Source organism: Capricornis sumatraensis, chromosome 1 (assembly GCF_032405125.1).
Source record: "Capricornis sumatraensis isolate serow.1 chromosome 1, serow.2, whole genome shotgun sequence".
NCBI classification, from domain to species: domain Eukaryota; kingdom Metazoa; phylum Chordata; class Mammalia; order Artiodactyla; family Bovidae; genus Capricornis; species Capricornis sumatraensis.
Genome location: NC_091069.1, coordinates 116,861,166 through 116,887,492, shown reverse-complemented (window position 1 = coordinate 116,887,492; position 26,327 = coordinate 116,861,166). Strand labels below are relative to the sequence as shown.

Sequence of the window (26,327 nt, the reverse complement as noted above, 5' to 3'; positions counted from 1 at the left end):
GCCATGCCCTCCTCCAGGGGGATCCTCCTGAATTAGGAACCTGTGTCTCCTGCATTGCAGGCAGATTCTTTACCTGCTGTGCTTTCAGCTGAACTAAATTTTTAAGTCTGCCGCAAAATTCACGCCTATTCCTTTCTTCAGAAGAGCACACAAATGCTTTTTGCAGTTTAACATGGTATAAGAAGGTAAATGACAATTCTATGTCAGGTTGAACATAGAAGTCTTGTACAAGCAACAGGAGAAATGGGGTAAATTCTCATGACAGGCTCCATTCCGTGTTTCCTCCAGCTTTGGTAATATGGAGGCATTAGGTACACTCCCTCCCAGTATATCCAGATTACTATTTGGCTTCCCATGTCATAACAGAGCACAGCAGTACTCAGGCAAAGCCATCTCCCATCCCTTCCCTCCTCCACAAGAAGGCAGATGACTTCCGAGTAGGGACAAGGTACCAAAGCCTCTATATATTCTATCCTAACAATCTTTCTCTACTTGGGGATCCAAGTATCTTTCTACTTCACGGTCTCATCTCAACTTTAGATTAATCCCTTTGTTCTTCTAATTATAGCGAACAAAAAGCCAGAACAAAGTTAATCGCAAAAAGAGTAGAGTAATTAACCCCAATCTGCGAACGGAAGAGGTCTTCCTAATTAAGCCACTTGTTCCAAGCTATACGAAGGCAAACTTGGAAATTAAAGACAGGTGTTTATACTCTACTCTAAAATATGGAAAATAAAGGTGGTTTTAATCCTGTCATTCACAAATGAGGGGCGTTTGGACTATTTGTCAAATCTGGTAAGTTTCATAATTTTTTTTTTTCTGGGATATTTCGCTAGTTCTCACAAATAACTTATTTTAGTTACTGTGACATAAGAAGAAATACATGTTTGGTCTCTGCCCCCAGTTCCTGACATAGAGCTCCTAACGCCTTTGTAAAATCTGGTGACCAGAGCATCTTTTGTTTTAATATTTGGTCTTAGTCTTTGATTCCAGACAGGAGAGCTTATTAGACTATTGGAGGGTGTTTCATGTGCTAACGAGGTGACTCTTGGAGGATGGGAACTGGATGCTGGAGGAACCAACCCTGTGATTAGAGGGGTTGTAGCTTTCAGCCACATTATCTGACCTCCAGGGAGGGGAAGAGGGGCTGCAGATTGAGTTTAACCACCAGTGGTCAATGATTTAATCATTCATGGTTATCTACTGGAATCTTCCCCACCAAAAACCCCTTAACAATGGAATGCAGAGAGCTTCCAGGTTGGAGAACACGTTGGGGTGTGAGGAGGGTACCATGCCTGGAGAGGGCGTGCAGACTCCATACCCCTTACCCACATACCTTGCTCTATAGTCTCTTCCATATGGCTGTTCCCGAGTCCTATCCTTTTTAATAAACTGCTAGGAGTAAATAAAGCTCTGTGAGTTGTTCCAGTGAATTATCAAATGTGAGGAGGGTCCCCCCAACCGATTTACAGCTAGTCCATCAGAAATACAAGGTGAAAATCTGGGATCTATGACTGGCTTTGAAGCCTTAACCCACGGGGATCTACGTGAACTAGGGGTTGTGATATCAGAATTCTTTCATGTGGGGGAAAACCTACCACATATTTGCTGTCAGAGTATTGAGAGTAAATAGTTCTTCCTTTAGTTACACAGACCCCAGCTATACACTAGTGAAGACAATATACAGAACTGAAATTTAGGACCTGGTTTTTGGATCAGCTTAGATGCATTGGATACAGAGCTTGGATCTGCCGACCGGCGAGCAAAGAGGGGCCAGAAATTGTTTGGACTTGTAGGTCTCCAATTCTTATTTAGTTACGCAGTGAGACATATTGAAGCACTTAACGATGAACAGGATTATTAATGCAATCCAGAAGGCAAAGCCCACAGAGTTGAGGAAGAAATCATAAACAAAAGATGTTTTAAAATACCGCAGACCCTTGGGAAGCTTTGTCAAGTGGTCTGATCATCTGACAAGTGCCAACTGTGACACACTCTTGACTTCTTAAGAGAGAGTTGCAACAGTATGCTTCAATCTTGTATATTCACACTTAGATTTTGGCATTTTTACTTCACAATTTCTCTAAGTGGCCACACCATGTTCAAAGATAGGCATATGTATATTTCTTTCAGTTTCACCCTCTTCTCATACTACCTAACCACCCTTGATCTAACCACAGGGCTCTGACTTGCTAGAAACAGTATAAGGAAACTCAAGATAAAGCTGATGTTGGGGAGAAAGAAATTTTCTTCTAGGCTTCCAGGTTATTCTGGCTGATCTAAATTGACATGAGACAGATTAAGAAGAGGAAAAGCAAACAGAAGTTGAAAAACATGTATACATGGGAGAGACCCAGGAAAACTGAGTAATACACCAAAATGACAGAAAGCCCCACCTTAAATACTGCTGCTGCTGCTGAGTCGCTTCAGTCGTGTCTGACTCTGTGTGACCCCGTAGACGACAGCCCACCAGGCTCTCTCGTCCCTGGGATTCTCCAGGCAAGAACACTGGAGTGGGTTGCCATTTCCTTCTCCAATGCATGAAAGTGAAGTCGCTCAGTCGTGTCCGACTCTTCCCAACCCCATGGACTGCAGCCTACGAGGCACCTCCGTCCATGGGATTTTCCAGGTAAGAGAACTGGAGTGCGGTGCCAACGTCTTCTCTGCCTTAAATACTACTCTCAGCTAAAGACAAGAGGATGCTGGAGGTTTGGGACTTCAAAGGGGAGGAAGGCAATTAACAGGGAGGGGGTGGGAAAGAAATCAAATGCTTGGTAAACAAATGTTTGCAGGGCCATGCAGACACAATGGGACACAGAAGCATTTTAACAGACTTTCCTGTGTCTACGCACGCAGTTCATACTTTCGTTACGTATGGTGACAACTCCCTCCCTCAAACAGGTCCTCTGTCTACATTCTTTTAGGCACTTAGGCACAAGGAAGCTCAAAGATTCTTCCTGAGTCTTTTGAGTCTCAAAAATAATCAGCCTAAGTTAATCCTCGTGCCAAAGAGACACATTCTGGGGTGGTAAATGTTGCTCCCCTACACTTACAGAAATCCGAATATAACTGAGGACCTTTAAACTGATCCATGGAGGAGCTTCCTAAAACGAGTGAACTTCCTGAAACCCATGTGTAATTTTGTGTGCACACATGCATGTTTCTAGGGAAGGATCTCTTACTGCCATCTGTTCTGTAGAGCAGATAACTGTAAGACCAGACATTAAGTAGCTGCTGGATTATTAAATAACATACTATGAATTTCTTTAAAAAACTGAAATATTTATGTCTTCATAATGGGTTTTAAAATAAAACCTCATGAGAAACGCTGGGCTGGATGAAGCACAAGCTGGAATCAAGATTGCCAGGAGAAATATCACTAACCTCAGATATGCAGATGACACCATCCTTATGGCAGAAAGTGAAGAAGAACTAAAGAGCCTCTTGATGAAAGTGAAAGAGGAGAGTGAAAAAGTTGGCTTAAAGCTCAACATTCAGAAAACGAAGATCATGGCATCCGGTCCCATCACTTCATGGGAAATAGATGGGGAAACAGTGGCTGACTTTATTTTTGGGGGTTTCAAAATCACTGCAGATGGTTACTGCAGCCATGAAATTAAAAGACATTCCTTGGAAGGAAAGTTATGACCAACCTAGACAGTACATTAAAAAGCAGAGACATTACTCTGCCAACAAAGGTCTGTCTAGTCAAAGCTATGTTTTTTCCAGTGGTCATGTATGGATGTAAGAGTTGGACTACAAAGAAAGCTGAGCCCAAAGAATTGATGCTTTTGAACTGTGGTGTTGGAGAAGACTCTTGAGAGTCCCTTGGACTGCAAGGAGATCTAACCAGTCCATCCTAAAGGAAATCAGTCCTGAATATTCATTGGAAGGACTGATGTTGAAGCTGAAACTCCAATACTTTGGCTACCTGATGCGAAGAGCTGACTCATTGGAAAAGACTCTGATGCTGGGAGGTATTGGCGGCAGGAGGAGAAAGGGACGACAGAGGATGAGATGGTTGGATGGCATCACTGACTCAATGGACATGAGTTTGAGTAAGCTCTGCGAGTTGGTGAAGGACCTGGCGTGCTGCAGTCTATGGGGTTGCAAAGAGTCAGACACGACTGAGCGACTGAACTGAACTGAATGGGTTTTTAAGAATGAACAAAAATAGATATGGTAAAGAACCTGCCAGCCAATGTAGGAGACATAAGAGACATGGGTGTAATCCCTGGGTTGGGAAGATCCCCTGGAAGAGGGCACGGTAACCCACTCCAGTATTCTTGCCTGGAGAAGCCCATGGACAGAGGAGCCTGGTGGGCCACAGTCCATGGGGTGACAAAGAGTCAGACACGACTGAAGAGACTTAGCATGGCACAGCACATGCAACCTTTGCTAGAGCAAATATGACATATTCCAGTACTGTCTGTTTGACAGCACTGGATGAAGAGCTGTTTTGACTTAGAAGCCATGACTAAGTGGGGCTGTGCCATGGAGGCAATCTGGGTGATAAACATGGACTCAGGCACAGGACAGCGTTCAAGCTGATGCCTTGCTTATACACTTCTTACCTTTCTATATAATTTAATTCAAATTCAATTAAAAACAGAAAACACTACTGTCTCTCATCACACACTTCCCACTGGTCTTTAGTCAGATCTCTTTATTCAGCTTGGTAAAGATTCAAAGCAAGTTAAGGAGGTAATACTGAGAGGCTTTTCCAGACTAGCATGCAAACCACACAGCAGTTTATAGCACTTTGTCTAATAAACGCAAACTCTCCCATTTGTCTTTCTACCAACCATCTGATAGGAAGTCTGTCCTTAAAAGCTCTCGAGTTAACAAGTTCCCTTGTACTTACCAATTTTTACAAATCTCAACTAAAAAGAAATGAATGATGAATGAATGAAAAATATATAAAGTACAGGGTAGCTACATTTCCCAAAGATGATTTTCAAGCTAGCAGTCTTTTAAGTACATTCTGATCAGCTTTACAAAATTCTGATAATACTGAAAACTTGAAGGTGGAATGTCAAACTCATCTCCCTCAATGCCTTCATGTATTAAGATCTCAGCAAATGATTTTTCACTTTATCCGTTATATTGACTGACTTAGTTGGCACTTCCTCATACTGTCACTAACTGATTACTGTCTTTTTTTTAAAAAAAATTGCTCGCCTTTTTTTCTTCAATAATTGCTACTTTGTTATTGAACACATATGACCCTAATGTTAAAGTGTACACAATAGCATTGAGCAAAATCTCAATGTAAGGAAAAAACCATGCTCATCAATGGTAATCTCACAAAGAATTCACTAAAGAATTGTATGAAGACATTTCAGGAATCTCAACAAAATTTAACATTTGGCTGAACTGATCTAGTATACTGTTAGTGGGAGTGTGAATTGGTACAGCCATTATGGAAAACAGTGCTCAGATTTCTCAAAAAAATTAAAAATGGATTTACCATACGATCCAGTGATTGACCCTTCAATATTTATACAAAGGAAGTAATAGTGAAAGTGTTAGTCGCTCAGGCGTGTCCGGCTCTTTGTGATCCCATGGACTGTAGCCCACCAGGCTCCTCTGTCCTAGAATTCTCCAGGCAAGAATACTGAAGTGGATTGCCATGCCCTCCTCCAGGGGGTCTCCCTGACCCAGGGATTGAATCTGCATCTCCTTCATTACAGGCAAATTCGTCACCAACTGAGTCACAAGGGAAGCTCTACACAAAGGAAATGAGGAGGCTAATTTGGAAAGATACATGCACTACAGTGTTCGCAGGAGTCTTATTTACATTAGCCAGGATATAGAAGAAACCTAAGTGCCAGACACTAGAGAAAGAACATGTGGTGTACACACACACACACACACACACACACACACAGGAATATCAGCCATAAAAAAGACTGAAATTTTATCATTTGTGACAACAAGGATGGACCTGGGTGGGGGAGGGGGCATTTTACACTTAGTGAAATAAATCAAAGACAAATGCTGTGGTTTTCACTTATATGGGGAATTCAACAAAACAAAAGAAATCAACAAATACAGCAAAACAGAAACAGACTCACAGATACAGAGAACAAACTAATGGTCCCCAGCAGGAGGAGAGAAAGAATGGGTGAAGTTGGTGAAGGAGATTACTAGGTAGAAACTTCCAGTTATAAAAGGAACAGTCTCAGAGACGTAATGCACAACATGGTGAATACAGTCAGAGATATTAAAATAACTTTGTATGATATACAATCTATCTATAAATAATAAAGAACACATTATTATTTTTATACCTGAAATTAATATAATGTAAGTCAACTATACTTCAGTCAAAAGAAAAAAAAGAAAAGAAGTGAGGAAGAAAAGGGAACAGGTGCTAAAGAAACTGCCAATTTTTTTTTCTCTCAATTAAATGTCAAGAGTCTGAGTATGAAGCATCAGATACAAGCATGAAATTAAGTTTAGTATGGATAAAGTGGCTGCAATGCAGTATTTAGTATTCAAATTTGGTACGGATAAGATATTTCATGGGACACAGAAGAAAAAAAAAACACTTCTGGCACACAGACACACAGAAAGACAGACAGATACATACAAATGGATATTTTCTAACAGAAGATTTAGACTATCTGTAAAGACACCCAAAATTGTAGAATTACAAAGAAAGCTTTGGTTTTTGTCTCTCGTCTTCGAAACAACACTTCAGTCCATAATAGTTAGGAGCTCCTAAATTTTTCCAGATCTAAGCCTACAACACACACAGGAATATCAGAACAGAATATTATTTTAAACAGAAATTACTATGCAGCCTTTTGGGCTTCCCAGGTGGCATAGTGGTAAAAAACCTGCCAATGACGGAGATGTAACAGATGCGGGTTCAATCCCTGGGTCGGGAAGACCCCCTGGAGGAGGGCATGGCATTCCACTTCAGTATTCTTGCCTGGAGAATTCCAGGACAGAGGAGCCTGGCGAGCTAAAGTCCATGGGTTCGCAAGGAGTCAGACATAACTGAAGCATCTTAGCATGCATGCAGGCTTTGGTTTATCTGTACAGGATCCCACATAAGTCTAGTTTCTCTTCAGATTACAGAGGATTTTGAACAGTCAGGCAATATAATAATCTTTTCTCCATCTATGAAGTAGACCCTGCCAATTACAGGAGGGAAGGCTCAGACAGTATTTAAATCAATAGTTCATGAGGCCATGAGTTGCTTAAATTTGAGCTCTGTGAAAGTAAGAAGCCAAAGTCCTATATTTGGTGATAATTTAGTTTAAAGTAGTACATATGTTCAGTAGCTTAAAGGCCTCCAAGGGTGATGGAAGGTTAACCACGTGTGATGCAACTTTATTGACTATGCCAAAGCTTTTGACTGTGTGAATCATAACAAACTGTAAAAAATTCTTAAAGAGATGGGAATACCAGATCACCTGACCTAGCTCCTGAGAAATCTGTATGCGGGCAAGGAACAACAGTTAGAACCGGACATAGAACAATGGACTGGTTCCAAATTGGGAAAGGAGTATTCAAGGCTGTATATTGTCACCCTGTTTATTTAACTCATATGCAGAGTACACTGGGGCTTCCCTGATAGCTCAGTTGGTAAAGAATCCACCTGCAATGCAAGAGACCCTAGTTCAATTCCTGGATGGGGAAGATCCGCTAGAGAAGGGACAGGCTACCCACTCCAGTATTCCTGGGCTTCCCTTGTGGCTCAGCTGGTAAAGGATATGCCTGCAATGCGGGAGACCTGGGTTCGATACCTGGGTTGGGAAGATCCCCTGGAAAAGGGAAGGCAGAATATATCATGTGAAATGTTGGGCTGGATGAAGCACAAGCTGGAATCAAGATTGCTGGGAGAAATATCAATAACCTCAGATATGCAGATGACACTGCCCTTATGAGAGAAAGTGAAGAGGAACTAAAGAGCCTCTTGATAAAAGTGAAAGAGGAGAGTGAAAAAGTTGGCTTAAATCTCAACATTCAAAAAAAGAAGATCAAGGCATCCAGTCCCATCACTTCATGGCAAATAGATGGGGAAACAATGGAAACAGTGACAGACTTTATCTTCTTGGGCTCCAAAATCACTGCAGATGGTGATTGCCGCCATGAAATTAAGATGCTTGCTCTTTGGACCTCAGTTCAGTTCAGTTCAGTTGCTCAGTCATGTCCGACTCTCTGCGACCCCATGAATCGCAGCACGCCAGGCCTCCCTGTCCATCACCAACTCCCGGAGTTCCCTCAGATTCATGTCCATCGAGTCAGTGATGCCATCCAGCCATCTCATCCTCTGTCATCCTCTTCTCCTCCTGCCCCCAGTCCCTCCCAGCATCAGGATCTTTTCCAATGAGAGCATATTAAAAAGCAGAAACAAAATTGCTTTGCCAACAAAGGTCTGTCTAGTCAAAGCTATGATTTTTCCAGTCATCACGTATGGATGTGAGAGTTGCACTGTAAAGAAAGCTGAGCACCAAAGAATTGATGCTTTTGAATGGTGGTGTTGGAGAAGACTCTTGAGAGTCACTTGGACAGCAAGGAGATCAAACCAATCCATCTTAAAGGAAATCATTCTTGAATATTCATTGGAAGGACTGATGCTGAAGCTAAAACTCCAGTCCTTTGGCTACCTGATGTGAGGAGTTGACTCACTGGAAAAGACCCTGATGCTGGGAAAGATTGAAGGCAGGAGGAGAAGGGGATGACAGAGGATGAGACGGTTGGATGGCATTGTGACTTGATGGACATGAGTTTGAGCAAGCTCCGGGAGTTGATGATGGACAGGGAGGCCTGGTGTGTTGCAGTCCATGGGGTTGCAAAGAATTGGACAGGACTGAGTGACTGAACTGAACTGATGCAACTTTGGAGAGGAATTTAACTTTTCTGGGGAAAAAAGTATACCTCCTTTTTCCTTCCAAGGAAATATATAGAGAAGTGAAAATCTTGAAGAGCTTGTCATTAGAAGAGTCACTAGCCTTCTACAGATTAAGAGTTTATCCTAGTGGGGCTTCCCAGCTGGCACTAGTGGTAAAGAATTTTCCTGTCAATGCAGGAGATATAAGACACATGGGTTCCATCCCTGGGTCAGGAAGATCCCCTGGAGTAGGAAGTGGCAACTACTCCAGTATTCTTGCCTGGAGAATCCCATGGACAGAGGAGCCTGGCGGGCTACAGTCCATGGGGTTACAAAGAGTCAGACACGACTGACTGAGCATACAAAAGGACGCAACTGTGGTCTAAGTTTTTTATTCCAGGGGATGGGAGTGGAAGAGGGAGGAGGATGAAAGGACAAGAATAGACTGTTTCAGCAACTGTAATATTTTAAGTATATATACGTGCCAGGTCGCTTCAGTTGTGTCCGACTCTTTGCAACCCTATGTATGGACTGTAGCCTGGGGCGCTCCTCTGGCCATGGGATTCTCCAGGCAAAAATACTGGAGTGTGTTGCTATGCCCTCCTCTGATTCAAACAGTGCACTTGTAGGTTGGGCACTCAATACATTAGTCAGTAGGCATGTAATTAATCAAAAAAGGAAATCTGGAGCAACACACAGACTCTGGGACTCACAAATGAAATTCATGGTAGAGTAAGGAATTCTAGTTGCACAAATACATCATCACATCATACTCCCAAGCTTGGGTTAAAAAAAAATAGAAATATGGATTAAACTTAAGCTTCCAAGGGACTGTGTATAAACAATGCATGCTATTTCACATTCCCCACTTACAAAGTCTGAGACCATTTTGTACAATATGGTCAGGGTTAGTTGAGTTCAGTCGCTCAGTTGTGTCCAACTCTTTGCGACCCCATGAACCACAGCATGCCAGGCCTCCCTGTCCATCACCAACTGCCAGAGTCTACCCAAACCCATGTCCATTGAGTCGGTGATGCCATCCAACCATCTCATCCTCTGTCGTCCCGTTCTCCTCCTGCCGTCAATCTTTCCCAGCATCAGGGTCTTTTCCAGTGAGTCAGCTCCTCACATCAGGTGGCCAAAGGACTGGAGTTTTAGTTTCAGCATCAATCCCTCCAATGAACACCCAGGACTGATCTCCTTTAGGAAGGACTGGTTGGATCTCCTTGCAGTCCAAGGGACTCTCATGAGTCTTCTCCAACACCACAGTTCAAAAGCATCAATTCTTTGGCACTCAGCTTTCTTTATAGTCCAGCTCTCACATTCATACATGACCACTGGAAAAACCATAGCCTTGACTAGACGGACCTTTGTTGACAAAGTAATGTCTCTGCTTTTTAATATGCTGTCTAGGTTGGTCATAACTTTCCTTCCAAGGAGTAAGCATGTTTTAATTTCGTGGGTGCAATCACCACCTGCATTTTAGAGCCCCCCAGAATAAAGTCAGCCACTGTTTCTCCATCTATTTGACCATCACTTTATGGTCAAGGTTAAGGGGATAATTATTCAGAAGGTGATATCAGGTATAGAATCTATAGTAAAAACCTGGCTAATGCATTTTCTTATATTCAACTAACAATTATTAAATATTTCATACTTTCCAGCCATTGCGTTAAATATGAGGGAGATTTCAGAAACATTTATGACTCCAATACTAGAAATGACCTTTTTCAGATAGTTATTGGTAGGCTCTTGGTATGTCTTTCAACAGTAATATATAAACCTCCTAAGAAGGGATTTAGAATTTTCTCCCATTTTCTAAACTGCAGAGCTAAGTGTGTGTCAAGCTATATGTTAAAATTCAAATAAAACAGACAATGTCAATAACTTAACAGAAATGGTCAGTAATGGGATTGCAAAGAGTTGGAGTCAACTTAGCAACTGAACAGCAACAATAATAACTATTCTTGATCTTTGTTCTATACAGACCCAGTTTTATTACATGGGAGAATTTTATGTATTTCTAGGTAAGACTTCACTGTGAATACTTGGTTCAATCAATGACAATCTGATTTTTCTGACTGTAAAACAATTCTTGTTAATCCAATTTTTAATTTTCATTTCAAATAAACATGTCTAATTCTACGTGATGTGATCAACAGACTCAGGGCACATAATTATGACCAATCTGAATTTATCCCCTTTGATAACACAAGCAGCTTTGGCAAACATTCCTCTTGTTACAGTCTTTCCTGTGATGGCTGATGAGGCTGAACTGAAAGATCTGAAATGTGTGTTTGTTAAAGATTCCATTCAGTCCTCATTTTATTTTCCCAGCTCTGTCAATGACCATCTAGGAAAGATCTTACTTCAGTAATTGGACCTTTAGCTGCAATCCTTCATTAAATGTCAGCTATGAAGGTTCTGCTCTCAACGGCCCCCACCCTGCCTATCTCTGGCAAATGATGTTGATGACCCCGATCTCAAAATCAAGTCCTATAAAAAAAAAAGGGAGCATAATTAAGGAACTCATTCTCTAAACATACTGAACAGAATTTTACTGAGCAGTGCTTGGACATAGATTTTTTTTCCTGAATAGAAAATGAAAATGCTAATGTGAATATTCTTCATCAAAAGCTTATTGTTCTGAGAGGAAGCCTGGTCTGGTTGGAAGGCACTGCGGGGGTCAACTGTGATTCACAGATCCACCCTGTCCCTTACCAGTGGTGTCACCCTGGACCAGCCACTCAATCTCAGTGATGTCATTGGTAGAACAAGGTCAATACTATTTCATGATCTGGAAGAGTATCAGGAGCTCTTTCATGGTTCCTCCGAGTTTTCTGCACTAAATCTTAGTATAGAAAAAAAAAAAGTGAGGCGAATACATGCAAGTGGGTGACTTTTTGGTTTGGTTACATAATGTAGACACAGACTTCTACTTTCGGCCAAGATTTTGTAGAGGGAACCAGCTTTACTCTGCTCCTGCTAGCAACCAAAAAATGGAGAAAATATCTAGAACTATATTTCTGTAAGATGTCAGCTATCAGGGGAAGGACAGAGACCAGCAAGAAATGAGAAACTAACACTGTGAGCTCTACGACTGCCTATGTTTACTACCTTGAGTTTCCAGGCTACGGTTCCAGGTTTGGGAACCCAGTTAGAGCCTGGTAGATTCCAGAGAGCTGAAGACTTGGATTTGGAGTCTGGAGACATGGAGGTGCCTGACAATCAAAGGACAGAAAACTGGAGAGGAAGGAGTTGTTTGGAGAGAGAATCTGGAGAGGATGCCCTATGAGAATGCAGCTGACTAGTGATGGGTATTAGTTTCACACACGTGAAGGAAACTGAGGCCACAGGAAAAAAAAATCATCCAAAAGGATTTGAGGTAAGTGTCCAGTGTTCACACAGGGTCAGAAATAGTACTTATTCCCATCATCCAGACGGAAAAACTCAGCTTTCATTGATAACTGCATTTACCTGCACTATAGAACAAAGCTCAGAAATAGTCATTGTTGTTGCTGTTCAGACACTAAGTTGAGTCCAATTCTTTGAGTCCCATGGACTGCAGCATGCACTGTCCCCTGGAGTTTGCTCAAACTCATGTCCACTGAGTTGGTGACACCATCTAACAATCTCTCATCAAATCAGTCAATCCTAAAGGAAATCAACCCTGAATATTCACTGGAAGGACTGATGCTGAAGTTGAAGCTCTAATACTTTGGCCACCTGATACGATAAGCCAACTCATTTGAAAAAATCCTGATGCTGGGAAAGATTTAAGGCGGGAGAAGAAGGGGACAACAGAAGATTAGGAATAGTTACAGGTATCCAAAAATACCCAGCACTCTCAAGGTGAACGTCACAATATCTGACAACTGATAAAAAAATTCCAAAGGTTCAAAAATTAAATAAAGATATGGAAGATGTGAAACAAACAAAAATCCAGACTCACATTCTACATGTGAAAACTGTATGTATGATATGAAAAACAGCCAAATGGGATTAAGGGAAAACTGAAATATACTAGGTTACCTCATAATCAAATTGCTCTAAGCTAGTGATAAAGGAAAATATGCTAAAAGCAGCCAGATTAAAAAAAAAAGATGCATTATTTAAAGAGAAGTAAAGAAAAGGATGATATCAGTATTTTTGTTGCAAACAATGCAACTAAGAAGACAATGGAGCATCATCATTAAGGCAGCTGAAGAAAAACTTCAACCCGGAATTCTATTCTAGTAAACATATCTTTTTAGACAAAGGTAAACTAAAGATATTTTCAGCCATACCTGAGCAAAGACTAAAATAATAAAGAGTTATAGTTAAAAGCCACCAAAGGACACAACACAGAATCATTAAATATATTAAATTAATCCAAAAGGTAGCCAAAAAAGAAAAAGGAATAAGGAACAAGATGGGACTAAAAACAAACAGCACAAAGATAAGATTTAGGCAGTCATAATAGTAACTTCATTTAAATGGTCTTCTTAGTTAAAGGGGAAGTCCCAAGTACATGCTGCCCACAAGAAATGCCCTTCAAATATAAACAAATAGGCTAAACCAAAGCACAAGGATGGAAAAATGATACAATATGATACATTAATCAAAAGAAAGCTAGAGTAGCTTAATATCAGACACAGTAATTTCAGAGCAAAACATGTGACCATGGATAAAAGGAGGTCATTTCACAATGATTGTGGTAGAAGGTGGTAGGGAGAATGTAACAACACTGAATATTTATGCACCTAAAAACAGAGCTTCTGGGGACTTCCATGGTGGTGCAGTGGCTAAGACTCCACACTCCCAGTGTAGGGGGCTGGGTTTGATCCCTGGTTAGGGAGCTAGATCCCACATGCTGCCACTAAGAGTTTATATGCCGCAACTAAAGATCTTGCAAGCCTCAAAGAAGATCCAGGATGCCTCGTGCTGCAACGAAGACCTGATGCAGCCAAATAAACAAACAAATGAAAAGTCCAGAGCCTCAAAATACGTAGAGCAAAACCTGAGGGCATCACATCAGAAAGAGATCAATCCACGATCACAGTTGGGAACTTCAAAATCCCTAACTTGGTAATGGACAGAACAAACAGACATAATGTACAGAGACTCAAGCTCAGAATGTTCCTTACATCCAGTGTAAGCTCTCCTTGAAGCCTCCTTGAGGAGAACTGGGCATGCACGGCCTTTGGCATTTATCCCTGAACACAAATAAGTTCCTTTGCTGTGGATGTCATGACCAAATAAGGCTCTTACCCCTAGAGAATGTGGCTGCTGCTACCAGCAGGAAATGTGAGTTCCTCTTATTCCACAAAAACTCCTTATGACCCAGCCAAATCTCAGATTTTGTTGATCTCAGTTACATCACGTGACCAGGTTACATCTAAATTCCTCCCAGCTACTGTGCTTCCCTGACTTCAGCGGTTCCACGAATGATCATCATCCAAGGCTTCCCAGGTGGTAAAGGACCTCCCTGCCCATGCAGGAGATAGAAGGGATGCAGGTTTGATCCTGGGGTTGGGAAGATCTCTTGGAGGAGACCATGACCACCCACTCTAATATTCTTGCCTGAACAATCCCATGGGCAGAGGAGCCTGGCGGATTACAGTCCACAGGGTGGAGAAGGATCGGACACAACTGAACAACTCAAATCAGGCCCTGGGACACTTCAACCTTCAAGATAAAATAGGCTGAGGTTGAACCTGTGATTAAGGGTGCTTTTGGCATTTCTCCTGATGTCTTTCTAATGGCCTTCTGTCCCCACTGTCCCCATGCCTACTGTCTGCTGTGCCCGGAGAGGTGAAGGGATGCCTACCCGAGGGGGCACAGCCTGCAGGGCGGTGATGTAATTCTCCAGGGCCAGGCGGCGGCGGTCGTTGAGCATGGCTTCCACCCTGGCCATGTGCGTCTCCACCAGCTGCTGCCTCTCGTTGGCTGCTTCCTGCTCCAGAGACTCCACCTTCTCCTGGAAGTGCTGCCATCACAAACACAGGCGTGTGACAATTGGGAACTGGACAAATGGGACGGAGCAGCAATTCAAGGCTTTTTTTTTAATCCTTGAATTATACACAGTATTTTATTTCCATTATTTTAAATTATTTATTTAAATTATTTAATTAACATCAGAAAGTTAATTAACATTGTGAATGTTACATCTAGTTATAGCTAAGGAATCGGCTCCCTGTGAGCTTTCCTGATGGTTCCCTGATGGTTCCTGGTAAACCTATCATCCTTCCTGGTAAACTAACCTTCCCTGATGGTTCCTGGTAAAGCTACCATCCTTCCTGGTAAACCAACCTTCCCTGATAGTTTCTGGTAAAGCTACCATCCTTCCTGGTAAACCAACCTTCCCTGATGGTTCCTGGTAAAGCTACCATCCTTCCTGGTAAACCAACCTTCCCTGATGGTTCCTGGTAAAGCTACCATCCTTCCTGGTAAACCAACCTTCCCTGATGGTTCAGACGGTAAAGAATCTGCCTGCAAAGCTGGAGACCTCGGTTTGATCCCTGGATTGGGAGGAAGCCCTGGAGAAGGGAATGGCTACCGACTTCAGTCATCTTGCTGGAAGAATTCCATGGACAGAGGAGCCTGGTGGGCTACAGTCCTTGGTACCTCAAAGAGTTGGACACGACTGAGCGATTATGCATTCAACAGGCTCAGTAGTAAAAAGAATCCGCTTGCCAGTGCAGAAGATGTGGGTTCAGTCCCTGAGTTGGGAAGATCCCCTGGAGAAGGAAATGGTAACCCACTCCAGGATTCTTGTCTGGGAAATCTCATGGACAGAAGAGCCTGGCGGGCTACAGTCCATGCAGTTCCAAAAGAGTCAGACACAACTTAGTGACTAAATGGCAGCACCATCAACAAAACACTGAGTTTTAACAAGCCCTTCAGATGATTCTGCTACTACACTAAGTTCAAATCTTTTAAAAGTGGTATCATACTTCCTTCTCGTCAAAGAGTTCAGTCATTTCAACATTTTGACTAATTCAGCACGTTTTATGGGTTCTCCTCACTTCCCTGCTTTCCATCCCCAGATCTAATTCTCAATGTAAATTCATTATTTTATACGGTCCCTAAAAATCGATTTGACTAACCATAATGCAGGATAAATATATGTATTCTTGAAACTCTAAATTACATGCCTATTCAGAAAACTCCTCTCTTACTCAAAACTTTAAGAAAATGACCATGATAATCTCATGGTTTACTGAAGGCAATTCTAAGAGGGGTTCTTGTCAGAAATTCAATTTATCATGTAAATTGGCCACAGGGAAGAAGTAGTAGAAGACTAGGGCAATCTAAAAGCTATATTATTAATCAAAATTAGGCTTTAGGTAACAATACGACTTCTACAGAAATGAATTATAACAAGCTGTTTGGGAGCAAATATTAGGCAGGTTTTAAGCAACTGAATTACTAGATATTGATTAGTAATAGTTGAATTTGAGGGAAATAATGAGCAATCATGCACACGAGGTTCCAGCAGACGCTGGAAAAGGTGCAGGCACTCCATCAACCAGGGTTGTGGGCGTGTGCTGCTCTGTGGTGGATACGAGATGGGTTTACCTGGATCACTGCCTTCTTATCAGCTTTAGGCAAGTTCTTTGCTTGACGTTCTGCCTCTTCCCACTCTCTCATGACCTACAGAAGGAATAAATCATTGAAAACCATCAATTTTTCTTTCAAATACGCATTTCATGAGCTACCATCACTGTTCTTTCTACATTTGACATTTTATTAAAAATTTGTTTTTACAGTTTTATGTGAAACATTTTTAAAGTCTTTATTGAATTTGTTACAATATTGCTTCTGTTTTATGTTTTGGCCAGGAAGCACGCGGGATCTTAACTCGCAGGGATCAAACCCATATCTTCTGCATCAGAAGGTGAAGTCTTAACCACTGGACTTCCAGGAAAGTTCATACACTTGACATTTTATATATGCAAAAAATGATCACATTCCATTCCTAGCTCAATAATATCTAACCTCCCACTAAGATGATGTAAATAATCTGTCACAGCAGTATAGTAAACATGAATGTACACATTTATTGCAGGGATATGGCCCTTTGAAGGCTTCCCTGGTGGCTGAAATGGTAAAGAATCGGCTTGCAATGCGGGAGACCTGGGTTTTATCCCTAGGTTGGGAAGATCCCCTGGAGGAGGGCATGGTTACCCACTCTGGTATTCCTGCCCAGAGAATCCCCATGGACAGAGGACACTGGCATGTGACAGCCCCTGGGGTGGCAAAGAGTCGGATGTGACTGAGCAACTAAGCACACAGCTCTTTGAAACAAAGTTGGTTTTTTTCTTTTCCTGAGAAATAGCCGAAAGTCATTTTATTCAACGTGCACAAATGCCAACGATCCATAAAACACGTAGATTTTCTGAACAAGGTTTTCCAACATTATATTCAGCACACTGGTGTTAGTCTTTTGTGAAGGTAAGTTATAAAATCTCAGTTCTATATTTTTCAAACAGTACAAAGGGGAACAAAACCATAAATAACATTCTATGCATGTGTACACAAGCAGTGAACACAGTGCCAAAATGAAGTACATGATGGAGGCAGGAAAAGAAGACTTCTATTGTCACAAATCCTAAGATCCCTCCCACCAAAGAACTGAGGATGATTAGAACCTTCTGCTTGCCAAGTCATCTCATAAACAGCAGAGGATGCTCTAGATTCCTCCACACGTTCCAGGACAGCACACATTACAATGTTCTGAATGTAGCAGAAAGCATTCTTGTAAGTAACACTAATACAGTAACCAGGCTAATCTGTTTTGTAGGAAAATAAGACTTCCTCCTCTCATCCATAATGTTTACTTGGGATTTCTCTAAGAGAAGTTCACCCACTGATTTGAATGCTGAGGAAAAGTCTGCAGCTGCGGATGCTGTTGAAAGAAAATGATACTTGATTCTTACCACCTACAGCTCCTTTTCCTTTTCAAGAGTACCACTCACTATCAAGCAGAGATTTTAAAGTGTAGCTCATACTTGAGCAAGGTAAGGTAAAGAAAAGAAAGATCTATTAAGCAAAATAATGGTCTGTTGACAGCTGTGTACTTGCAGACTTGGTGGATACACAAAGCAGAGACAGTGATGTCTGTACTATAAGAGCCTGTTATTTACAGGTACTTATTCCTAAGGAATTGCCTTTTTCTCTGACATCCTTCAAGATAACAACAACAACAAAAAAGCTTGGCATAAATAACTATGGATAGAGAAGTTCTATGAGAATATCACATCATCAAGTCAAGTTTTAAATTAGACAGTTTATTGTTTATTAGGTTTGCTTCATTGTAGAAACTACAGGACAGGCTTCATGTTGCTTTCACGAAATTATGAGGAAAAAAGGATGGAATGAATTCTCTATTACAAGTGCAAGTGAAAGTCGCTCAGTTGTGTCTGACTCTTGGCAACCCCATGGACTAAACAGTCCATGGAACTCTCCAGGCCAGAACACTGGAGTGGGTAGCTGTTCCCTTCTCCAGGGGATCTTCCCAACACAGGGACAAAACAAAGGTCTCCTGCATTGCAGGCAGATTCTTTACTCTCTGAGCCACCATGGAAGCCCCTATTACAAGTGAAGAGCATATAAAAAATAATCTAGCACGGTCAGAGAAAAATTGAGAAATGCCAGGCTGCTATGAACAAGAATAGAATACTGAAGGAATGAAACACATTTCCCCAGATACTTTGGTGGCTCCAAGAAGTTAATGAAGGGCACTTATGAGATGAGGCAACTGAAGGCTACTTCTGCTTTATAGATGAGATAAGCCTTGCAATAAAAATCCTTCAATTTCCTGCCTCGAGAATGTTCATGGTGGCTGTATTCTACCATGAGTTCCTCAGGTAAGGAATCTCAAAATTAATTTGAGAGAGAAGTCAAATGTTTTATTGGGATGTGAAGAACTGATTTCCTGTATTACACTGAATTTTTACCATCTCTCTTTCAATATTCAGAACTTTCAGCTTTGAGCAGGGGAATCCATGGAATAACTAAGGAGACTTACTTAGCTAAAAAAAGCCTCTTGATGAAAGTGAAAGAGGAGAGTGAAAAAGCTGGCTTGAAGCTCAACATTCAGAAAACTAAGATCATGGCATCTGGTCCCATCACTTTATGGCCAATAGATGGGGAAACAGTGTCAGACTTTATTTTGGGGGGCTACAAAATCACTGCAGATGGTGATTGCAGCCATGAAATTAAAAGACGTTTACTCCTGAGAAGGAAAGTTATGACCAACCTAGGTAGCATATTCAAAAGCAGAGACATTACTTTGCCAACAAAGGTCCTTCTAGTCAAGGCTATGGTTTTTCCAGTAGTCATGTGTGGATGTGAGTTGGACTGTGAAGAAAGCTGAGTGCCGAAGAATTGATGCTTTTGAACTGTGGTGTCGGAGAAGACTCTTGAGAGTCCCTTGGACTGCAAGGAGATCCAACCAGTCCATCCTAAAGGAGATCAGTCCTGGGTGTTCATTGGAAGGACTAATGCTAAAGCTGAAACTCCAATACTTTGTCCACCTCATGCAAAGAGTTGACTCATTGGACAAGACTCTGATGCTGGGAGGGATTGAAGGCAGGAGGAGAAGGGGATGACAGAGGGTGAGATGGCTGGGTGGCATCACTGACTTGATGGACATGAGTTTGAGTGAACTCCGGGAGTTGGTGATGGAGGCCTGGCGTGCTGTGATTCATGGGGTCGCAAAGAGTTTGACGCGACTGAATGGAACTGAACTTAGCTAATAAATTGAAAATAAGCACTCCTATAGAAATGAAACAAATTTTTGATTCTCAGAGCAACTGAAGAATAACTACACCTTTGTGAATAAAACAACGCGCCTGCACCATCACACTAGGCCTACTTCCTGAAAGATAAACACACAGTGGGCGCAATATCTCCTTTTGAACAAATGCCTTCCACTGAGGTTCACTGATAATGCATCAGATCACTCCTGACCTGCTAAATACCAGGTCCAGGACTGAGAGCTTTACAAAATCTCTTTTGTTTAATTGATTCCTCACACCAGCCTGTGAGATTAGGCATGGACATCCTCATTTTTATGAACCAGGTTAAGTTACCTGCTCAAAGTTAGGGAGGGAAATAAAGGAGAAGGACAGATGTAAACCGAGATCTCTGTGGCTCTGAAGACCATGTTATTGTCCCCTGTAGCCCAATCAGCCATGATATAATGGCAAATCCAACAGGTGAGCTACGTTTATTTATATTTGGTGACAGGGAAAAAGGCTGTTCCTAAGATACTGATGCTTATCTTAAAAATAACAAATGTCGAGAAAGGTCAACTTCCATTTTGAAGAACTTTATTTGAAGGATATATTAAAACCATTAAATAATACATAATAAATGATTATTTGGATTCTTGTATTTGCTAGATACTATTCATAACATGTGTGTGCGTTAGTCACTCAGTTGTGTCCGACTCTTTGTGACCCCATGGTCTGCAGCCCAGCAGGCTCCTCTGTCCATGGGATTCTCCAGGCAAAAACACTGGAGTGCTTGCCATTCCCTTCTCCGTTCACAACAGAGAACAACAAAAGTCTGTAAGTTCAGAGTTATCATGCGCCCCAACAACAAAAACACTCCAAATACCCAAACCCTTCAAATTCTCTGTATTTCTAAGAAAACAAATAAGAAAAACTATAATAAAAATCATTTTAAAACATGATATTTTTAAATTAAAAATTCTCCAGACTTCACAGTGGCCCCCTATAAACTTATAAAGCAATTTTCCACTGCATGCACGAAAGAGTCAGTATCATTTGGATTTATGGATCTTCAAAGACTTGGCTGCTTCATGCAGAGAAAATGACAACTAATACAGAGAGATTTAGGAGGCAGGCAAGTTCAAAGTCAAACAGCGCCCAGAATTCAGTACCATAAATTATGATGATAAATGTTGATCTCAAGCATCTCATACTCCCATGATCACTGGAATGTAATAGACAACATTCTCTGCTCCAGGATAACATTCTTTAAATTATCTCAGATATGGGTAATGACTAGAAGACAATGAAAGTCCATCAAAACATATATGAACTAAGTCATGGCTTAAACAGGTGTGCTAAACTAAAATGAAGTTACTCTTCTGGAGAGATCTATATTATCTGAAAAAGAGTATTTGACGTCAGTTTAATTCACGGAATCAAAATGACCAATAAACGCTGGGAAGAATTCAGAATCTGTCTTTTCTTTAAAAAAAATAGTGACTAGGTGGGTTCACGATAGAAGTGTAAGGTTAGGAAGGCACCGTATACACATGTATAGGGACTGAACAATTATAATCCAGCTGGAGGAATAAAACTGGCAAGCAAAATATTTAATTAAATGCAAAGAGGAAAGACTTTGTCCCACTCTGAGGACTTCGTGAGTGGGGCAATGACTGAGAAGCGTCCATGTGAAGAAGAGTTGGTTCCTTTCCAGAGCTCCATGCTGAGACCAAAGAGAAGTCCATGATGAGCTGAACATGTGTTGAGCCGAGTGGTTTAAGGCTGCCTATACGGGGATGTTGGCAGTTGAGGCAGGAGAGGAAGTAAGGAAGGCTGGAGTTGGGGTGCAGGGGGTTGGGGTGCCTGGGCAGGCACTGGAAATGCCAAGCCGAGCATTCAGTGTTTATTTTGTTAGCATTCTTTTGGGGGGCCCCATTGTCTCATAAGTGGATTCTGAGGGCAATAAGAAGGTCCTAAAAGCTTCACAAACAAGCAATGAGACCGGACTGAAGTTTCAAAGATGTCTTTTCTATGGCAACAAGTGTGGCGGGTGATACTCAACCTTCTTAATTGTGATTCTATATCGTTTATATCTTTCCTAAAGAAAAGTCCTATTTTTCAGAAGAACTGGCTTCAGGTGAAACCTCACTACTCCACTCTAGCTAGCTTTCTACTTTATTTTTTTTACTTTTATTTATTTATTTTTTGGCTGAGCTGCACAGCATGTGGGATCTTAGTTCCTTGACCAAGATCAAACCTATGCCCTCCACAGTGGAAGTTCAGAGTCTTAACCATTAAAGCACCATGGAAATCTCTAGCTACCTTTCTAGTTCAATTTGCTTTTAAGTTTTCATCATAGGCAACAACTATATCTGCACATTACACTCTAGAGCCCACGTATTGTAATTATGGTGTTTTTCCTTTAATGTTATTGTTCCTAAGTAGTTCCAAATACTCTGGTGACTCATTAAAAAAAAAAAAAAAAGTCTTTCCAGATACATTAGAAGTTCTATGGTTAAATACAGGTTTTATTTTTATTTAGGTAGGTGAAGGCAACAGATCAGAAGACCGCTACCACTGAAAAAACTTTAAGTCACAGTTCCCAAGAGGAGGTGACAAGTCATGCCGTGTGGCAGAGGGGCAGGGGGGTCGGGGGCGACACACGAAAGCACCAGGGTGGTCAGGAGGCAAAGGGAGTGAAGGAAAACTGTGGTAGGAACTTTCACTATGGCTTTTGTGGGAAGAAATGTGCAAGGCAGGGTGAGCAGGCTTAACGGGTATAAAATTGGCTAGTGTGAATATTTTGGATGGGCCCTGGGGTAGAGGGGCTCTCCCACATTGTCTGATACTTAAACCTTGGGGTGGGAAGGGCAGGTGATAGTGGACTGAAGTGTAAGAGACTGTAAAGAGGGTAGCTGAGGGGTACGGGCTTTGGATTGGTGGCTGTGTATATGAAAGGAGCTTTTGCAGGCCAGTCATCTGCTAACCCTAGGAATTGGCCAGCCCTGTGACAATCTCCCTGGGATTAGGAAGGCCTCACATGTCAAATCACCAGAAAATAAAAAGCTAGGATCAACGTCCTCTACTAAAGACAGATTATGATCTTACGAAATTTATGCCAAGTTCATGAATCTTGTTCAGTGTTTATCATGGGAACTTTGAAGTATATGTGCTAAACTTGACAAAAATCAGTCACATCTTCTGGTATTTACATAGAATATTAACACCAAAAAAGTGTGGTTGACTTTAACCTGAGATCTTTCTTCATTCACTCATGTATGTTTCTTAAATATAACTTTTCCTATTATTTCTTCACATAGACTACAAGTTGGAAAGGTGATTGGAAGTAAGTGATGGACACGTATTTGTTTAATGACTGAAGAATCTAGAAAGGGCTAAAATCCTCAGTATTATCTTCCTCTAATTGCTCAGAAAGTTAAGAATCTGTCTGTAATGCAGAACACCTGGGTTTGATCTCTGGGTTGAGAAGATCCCCTGGAGAATTCCATGGACAGAGGAGCCCCGAGGGCTGCAGTCCATGGATTACAACCAACACTTTTACTTTCAATGCAATATCCAGCACCTGGTAGCAAGCATACCTTAAACTGTAGTTGGTATTACTACATACAAATTCTAGAGAAGGAAATGACAACCTACTCCAGTATTCTTCCCTGGAGAATCCCAAGGACAGAGGAGCCTGGCAGGTTACATTCCATGGGGTCGCAAGAGTCAGACACGACTTAGTGACTAAACCACCACCAAAATCACTGCAGATGGTGACTGCAGCCATGAAATTAAAAGATGCTTGCTCCTTGGAAGAACTCTATGACCAACCTAGACAGCATATTAAAAAGCAAAGACATTACTTTGCCAACAAAGTCAAACTATGGTTTTTCCAGTAGTCATGTATGGATGTGAGAGTTGTACTACAAAGAAAGCTGAGCGCTGAAGAATTCATGCTTTTGAACTGTGGTGCTGGAGAAGACTCTTGAGAGTCCCTTGGACTGCAAGGAGATCCAACCAGTCCATTCTAAAGGAAATCAGTCCTGAATATTCATTGGAAGGACTGATACTGAAGCTGAAGCTCCAACACTTTGGCCTGCTGATGGGAAGAACTGACTCATTAAAAAAGACTCTGATACTGGGAAAGATTGAAGGCAGGAGGAGAAGGGGATGACAGAGGATGAGATGGTTGGATGGCATCACCGACTCAATGGATATGAGTTCAAGCAAGTTCCGGGAGTTGGTGATGGACAGGGAAGCCTGGTGTGCTGCAGTCCATGGGGTTGCAAAGAGTCGGACACAACTGAACGACTGAACTGAACTGAACTGAGCACACATGCGTGATTTTAAACACCAGGGTTTGCAGCCCAGTGTAGAGAAAAAAAGCATTGTACTAGGAGCAAGAAACGCTTGGGTTCCAAATGCCTCTCTGAGAAGCCAAACGCTTGAACCTTTATTGCATTATCTATCATTTATAGGGCTAGATGACTAACGGGATTAGATCATTATGATTTACTTTGGTTTTAAGCCCCTACAGTCTTATGAATTAACTCTGTAAGAAATGTTAGGCTCAAAGTTTATTTCATACAAAAACATTCATCTTTGCTAAAGAACATTTTAAGGAATTTAAATTTATGACGTCATGGTTACAGGACCACCCTAAAGACAGAATGACAAAACCATCAAGAAAGGTGTACGCACAACTTAATTTGTGCCAACAAAATTTAACTATAGTGCTATCCCAAGATCTTTCCTAGGTGGCAAGTTCAAGGAGAATGCAAAAAACCCCAAATTGGTGCCCTTATAGCAAACACTTACAATTAAAATATTATGTCTTTAAGATCTGGATCAAATTAAAGGCCCTTACCCCAGGGGGCTTCCCTGGTGGCTCAGTGGTAAAGAATCTACCTGTCAATGCATGAGACAAGGGTTTGATCTCTGGGTCAGGAAGTTCACTTGGAGAAGGAAATGGCAACCCGGTATTCTTGCCTGGGAAGGCAAGAAGAAGGAGGCTGGTGGGCTACAATCCATGGGGTTGCAAGGAGTTGGACATGATTCAGCGACTATACAACAACCACCACTGACCCCTGCGCATTCATTAGTCACAGGGCCCCTGGGGAGACAGAGGCAGAGGCAAATCCAGATTTCTCAGTATGGAAGGGCTAACGGATAGAGAGCCACACGTACCTGGGACATCCTCTCGCGGTGCTTGGCCTCCAGCCTCTCCTTGGCTTTCTGGAAATGGGCGTGCTCATTCTCATCTCCAGGCGTCTCAAGATACTTGTCAACGGCGTCAGGCGTACTGGCTGCTGTTGTAGGAACTATAACACAGAAGGAAAGAAGGTTTAAGGAGAGTGACAGAACATCCAGTCATTTCAAAAGAAAATCTTATTTTCTGATTATTCCAGAATTTAGTAAAGAAGCACGAACAAGATGTTAATGCTGTTTAAGAGAACATGAGACATTTTGCAGCACAGTACGGGTGTCTTTCACCCCTTTTAAGAATAGGGTGAAGGAAAATCTTGAAAATGGTCCTTTTTTGTGATTATAATAACTTTAAAATTCCCTGCAAAACAAGCATGCATAGAGCAAAAACAGCTGGTGTTTAACACAGATATGGTGCATCAGATCCCTATGTCTGGGGACAGTAATGTTTGTAATCCTGAAAGTAAACAGTGGTATCAATATCACACCTTAAGATTTCTGAAAAGGGCAAGGAAATCTCAAAATCAGCATACTGCAGAATAACTGCAGCTCAGAATGAAGAAAATCCTACACTGGATTTTAGATATCTGGTCAGAAAGCATCTGAAACATTACTGAAAAGTTCGTAAGTGTCAATACATTCATTTTTGAAATCACAAAAGGAGCTCTCTGTCTTCACAATTTGGCAGTAGTCAACCAATTCATTATACCAGTTGTCAAAAGGAAACTGATTTCTATTTTGAATTCCACTAACACTGCTGAGGGATATTCCTGAATTGCAACACATTCTGTTATATTATGTGGAAAAATAAATACCCATAAAATTGAAGAGTGTATGTACTATAAAGCAAAAATGTCTGAAACTCATGAGCCGAGTAAATTATAATGCCTATACCAGCAGTTTTACAAAAGATCAGTAATGACTAGTGAGAATTCAGAGCACTTATGAGCTTATTAAAAAACCCAACATGAAAAGAAAAGATTTTGATTTAAAGAAGAAAGCATGTTCAACCCGAAAAATGAATTTAGGTGTTTTCACTATATTCTCAAGCCAAATCAATTTAAGTGTTTTATTCAAAAGATTAGTCAACCATCACCAATCTAAGTATTCTTCTTCGCTAACCTTACCTGATTACTTGACTATTTATTATATTTGAGATCTAATATTCCAAAAAGAACTTAAATGAGAAGAATTAACTGCTAGCTCACTTTGAAGCTAAACAGTAAGGTAAGTGTCTTTTACACATGTTTGGAAGATTGAAGGCAAAAGGAGAAGTGGGGGCAGAAGATGAGATGGTTGGTTGGCATCATCGACTCAATGCACATGAGTTTGTACAAACGCGAGGAGATAGTGGAGGACAGGCAAGCCTGGAGTGCTGCAGTTCATGGGGTTTCAAAGAGTCAGACAGAAGTCCATGACTGAACAACAAAGGGAAAAAAAACATCTGGAATGTTCCCATCTAAAGGCTCTAAAACAAGAAAGCTTTCTTGTTACGTAATTAAATAATGAATCTAATTTTAAAGAGAGAACTATTCATTCTTATTTCT

The 26,327-nt window shown here is 41.3% G+C and overlaps 1 protein-coding gene across 6 annotated transcripts in view; it reads right to left on the bottom strand.

Moving 5' to 3' along the window:
• The window catches only part of APP (amyloid beta precursor protein), a 312,912-nt gene that overhangs the window by 80,684 nt on the left and 205,901 nt on the right, over positions 1-26,327 (bottom strand). For all 6 annotated transcript variants that reach the window (XM_068970376.1, XM_068970377.1, XM_068970383.1 and 3 more), the window contains 3 exons: positions 24,763-24,896; positions 16,409-16,483; positions 14,658-14,816 (listed from right to left, as the gene is read on the bottom strand). In XM_068970376.1, coding sequence (XP_068826477.1) covers positions 14,658-14,816; positions 16,409-16,483; positions 24,763-24,896 — 368 coding nt within the window. The remainder of the gene's footprint in view (positions 1-14,657; positions 14,817-16,408; positions 16,484-24,762; positions 24,897-26,327) is intronic.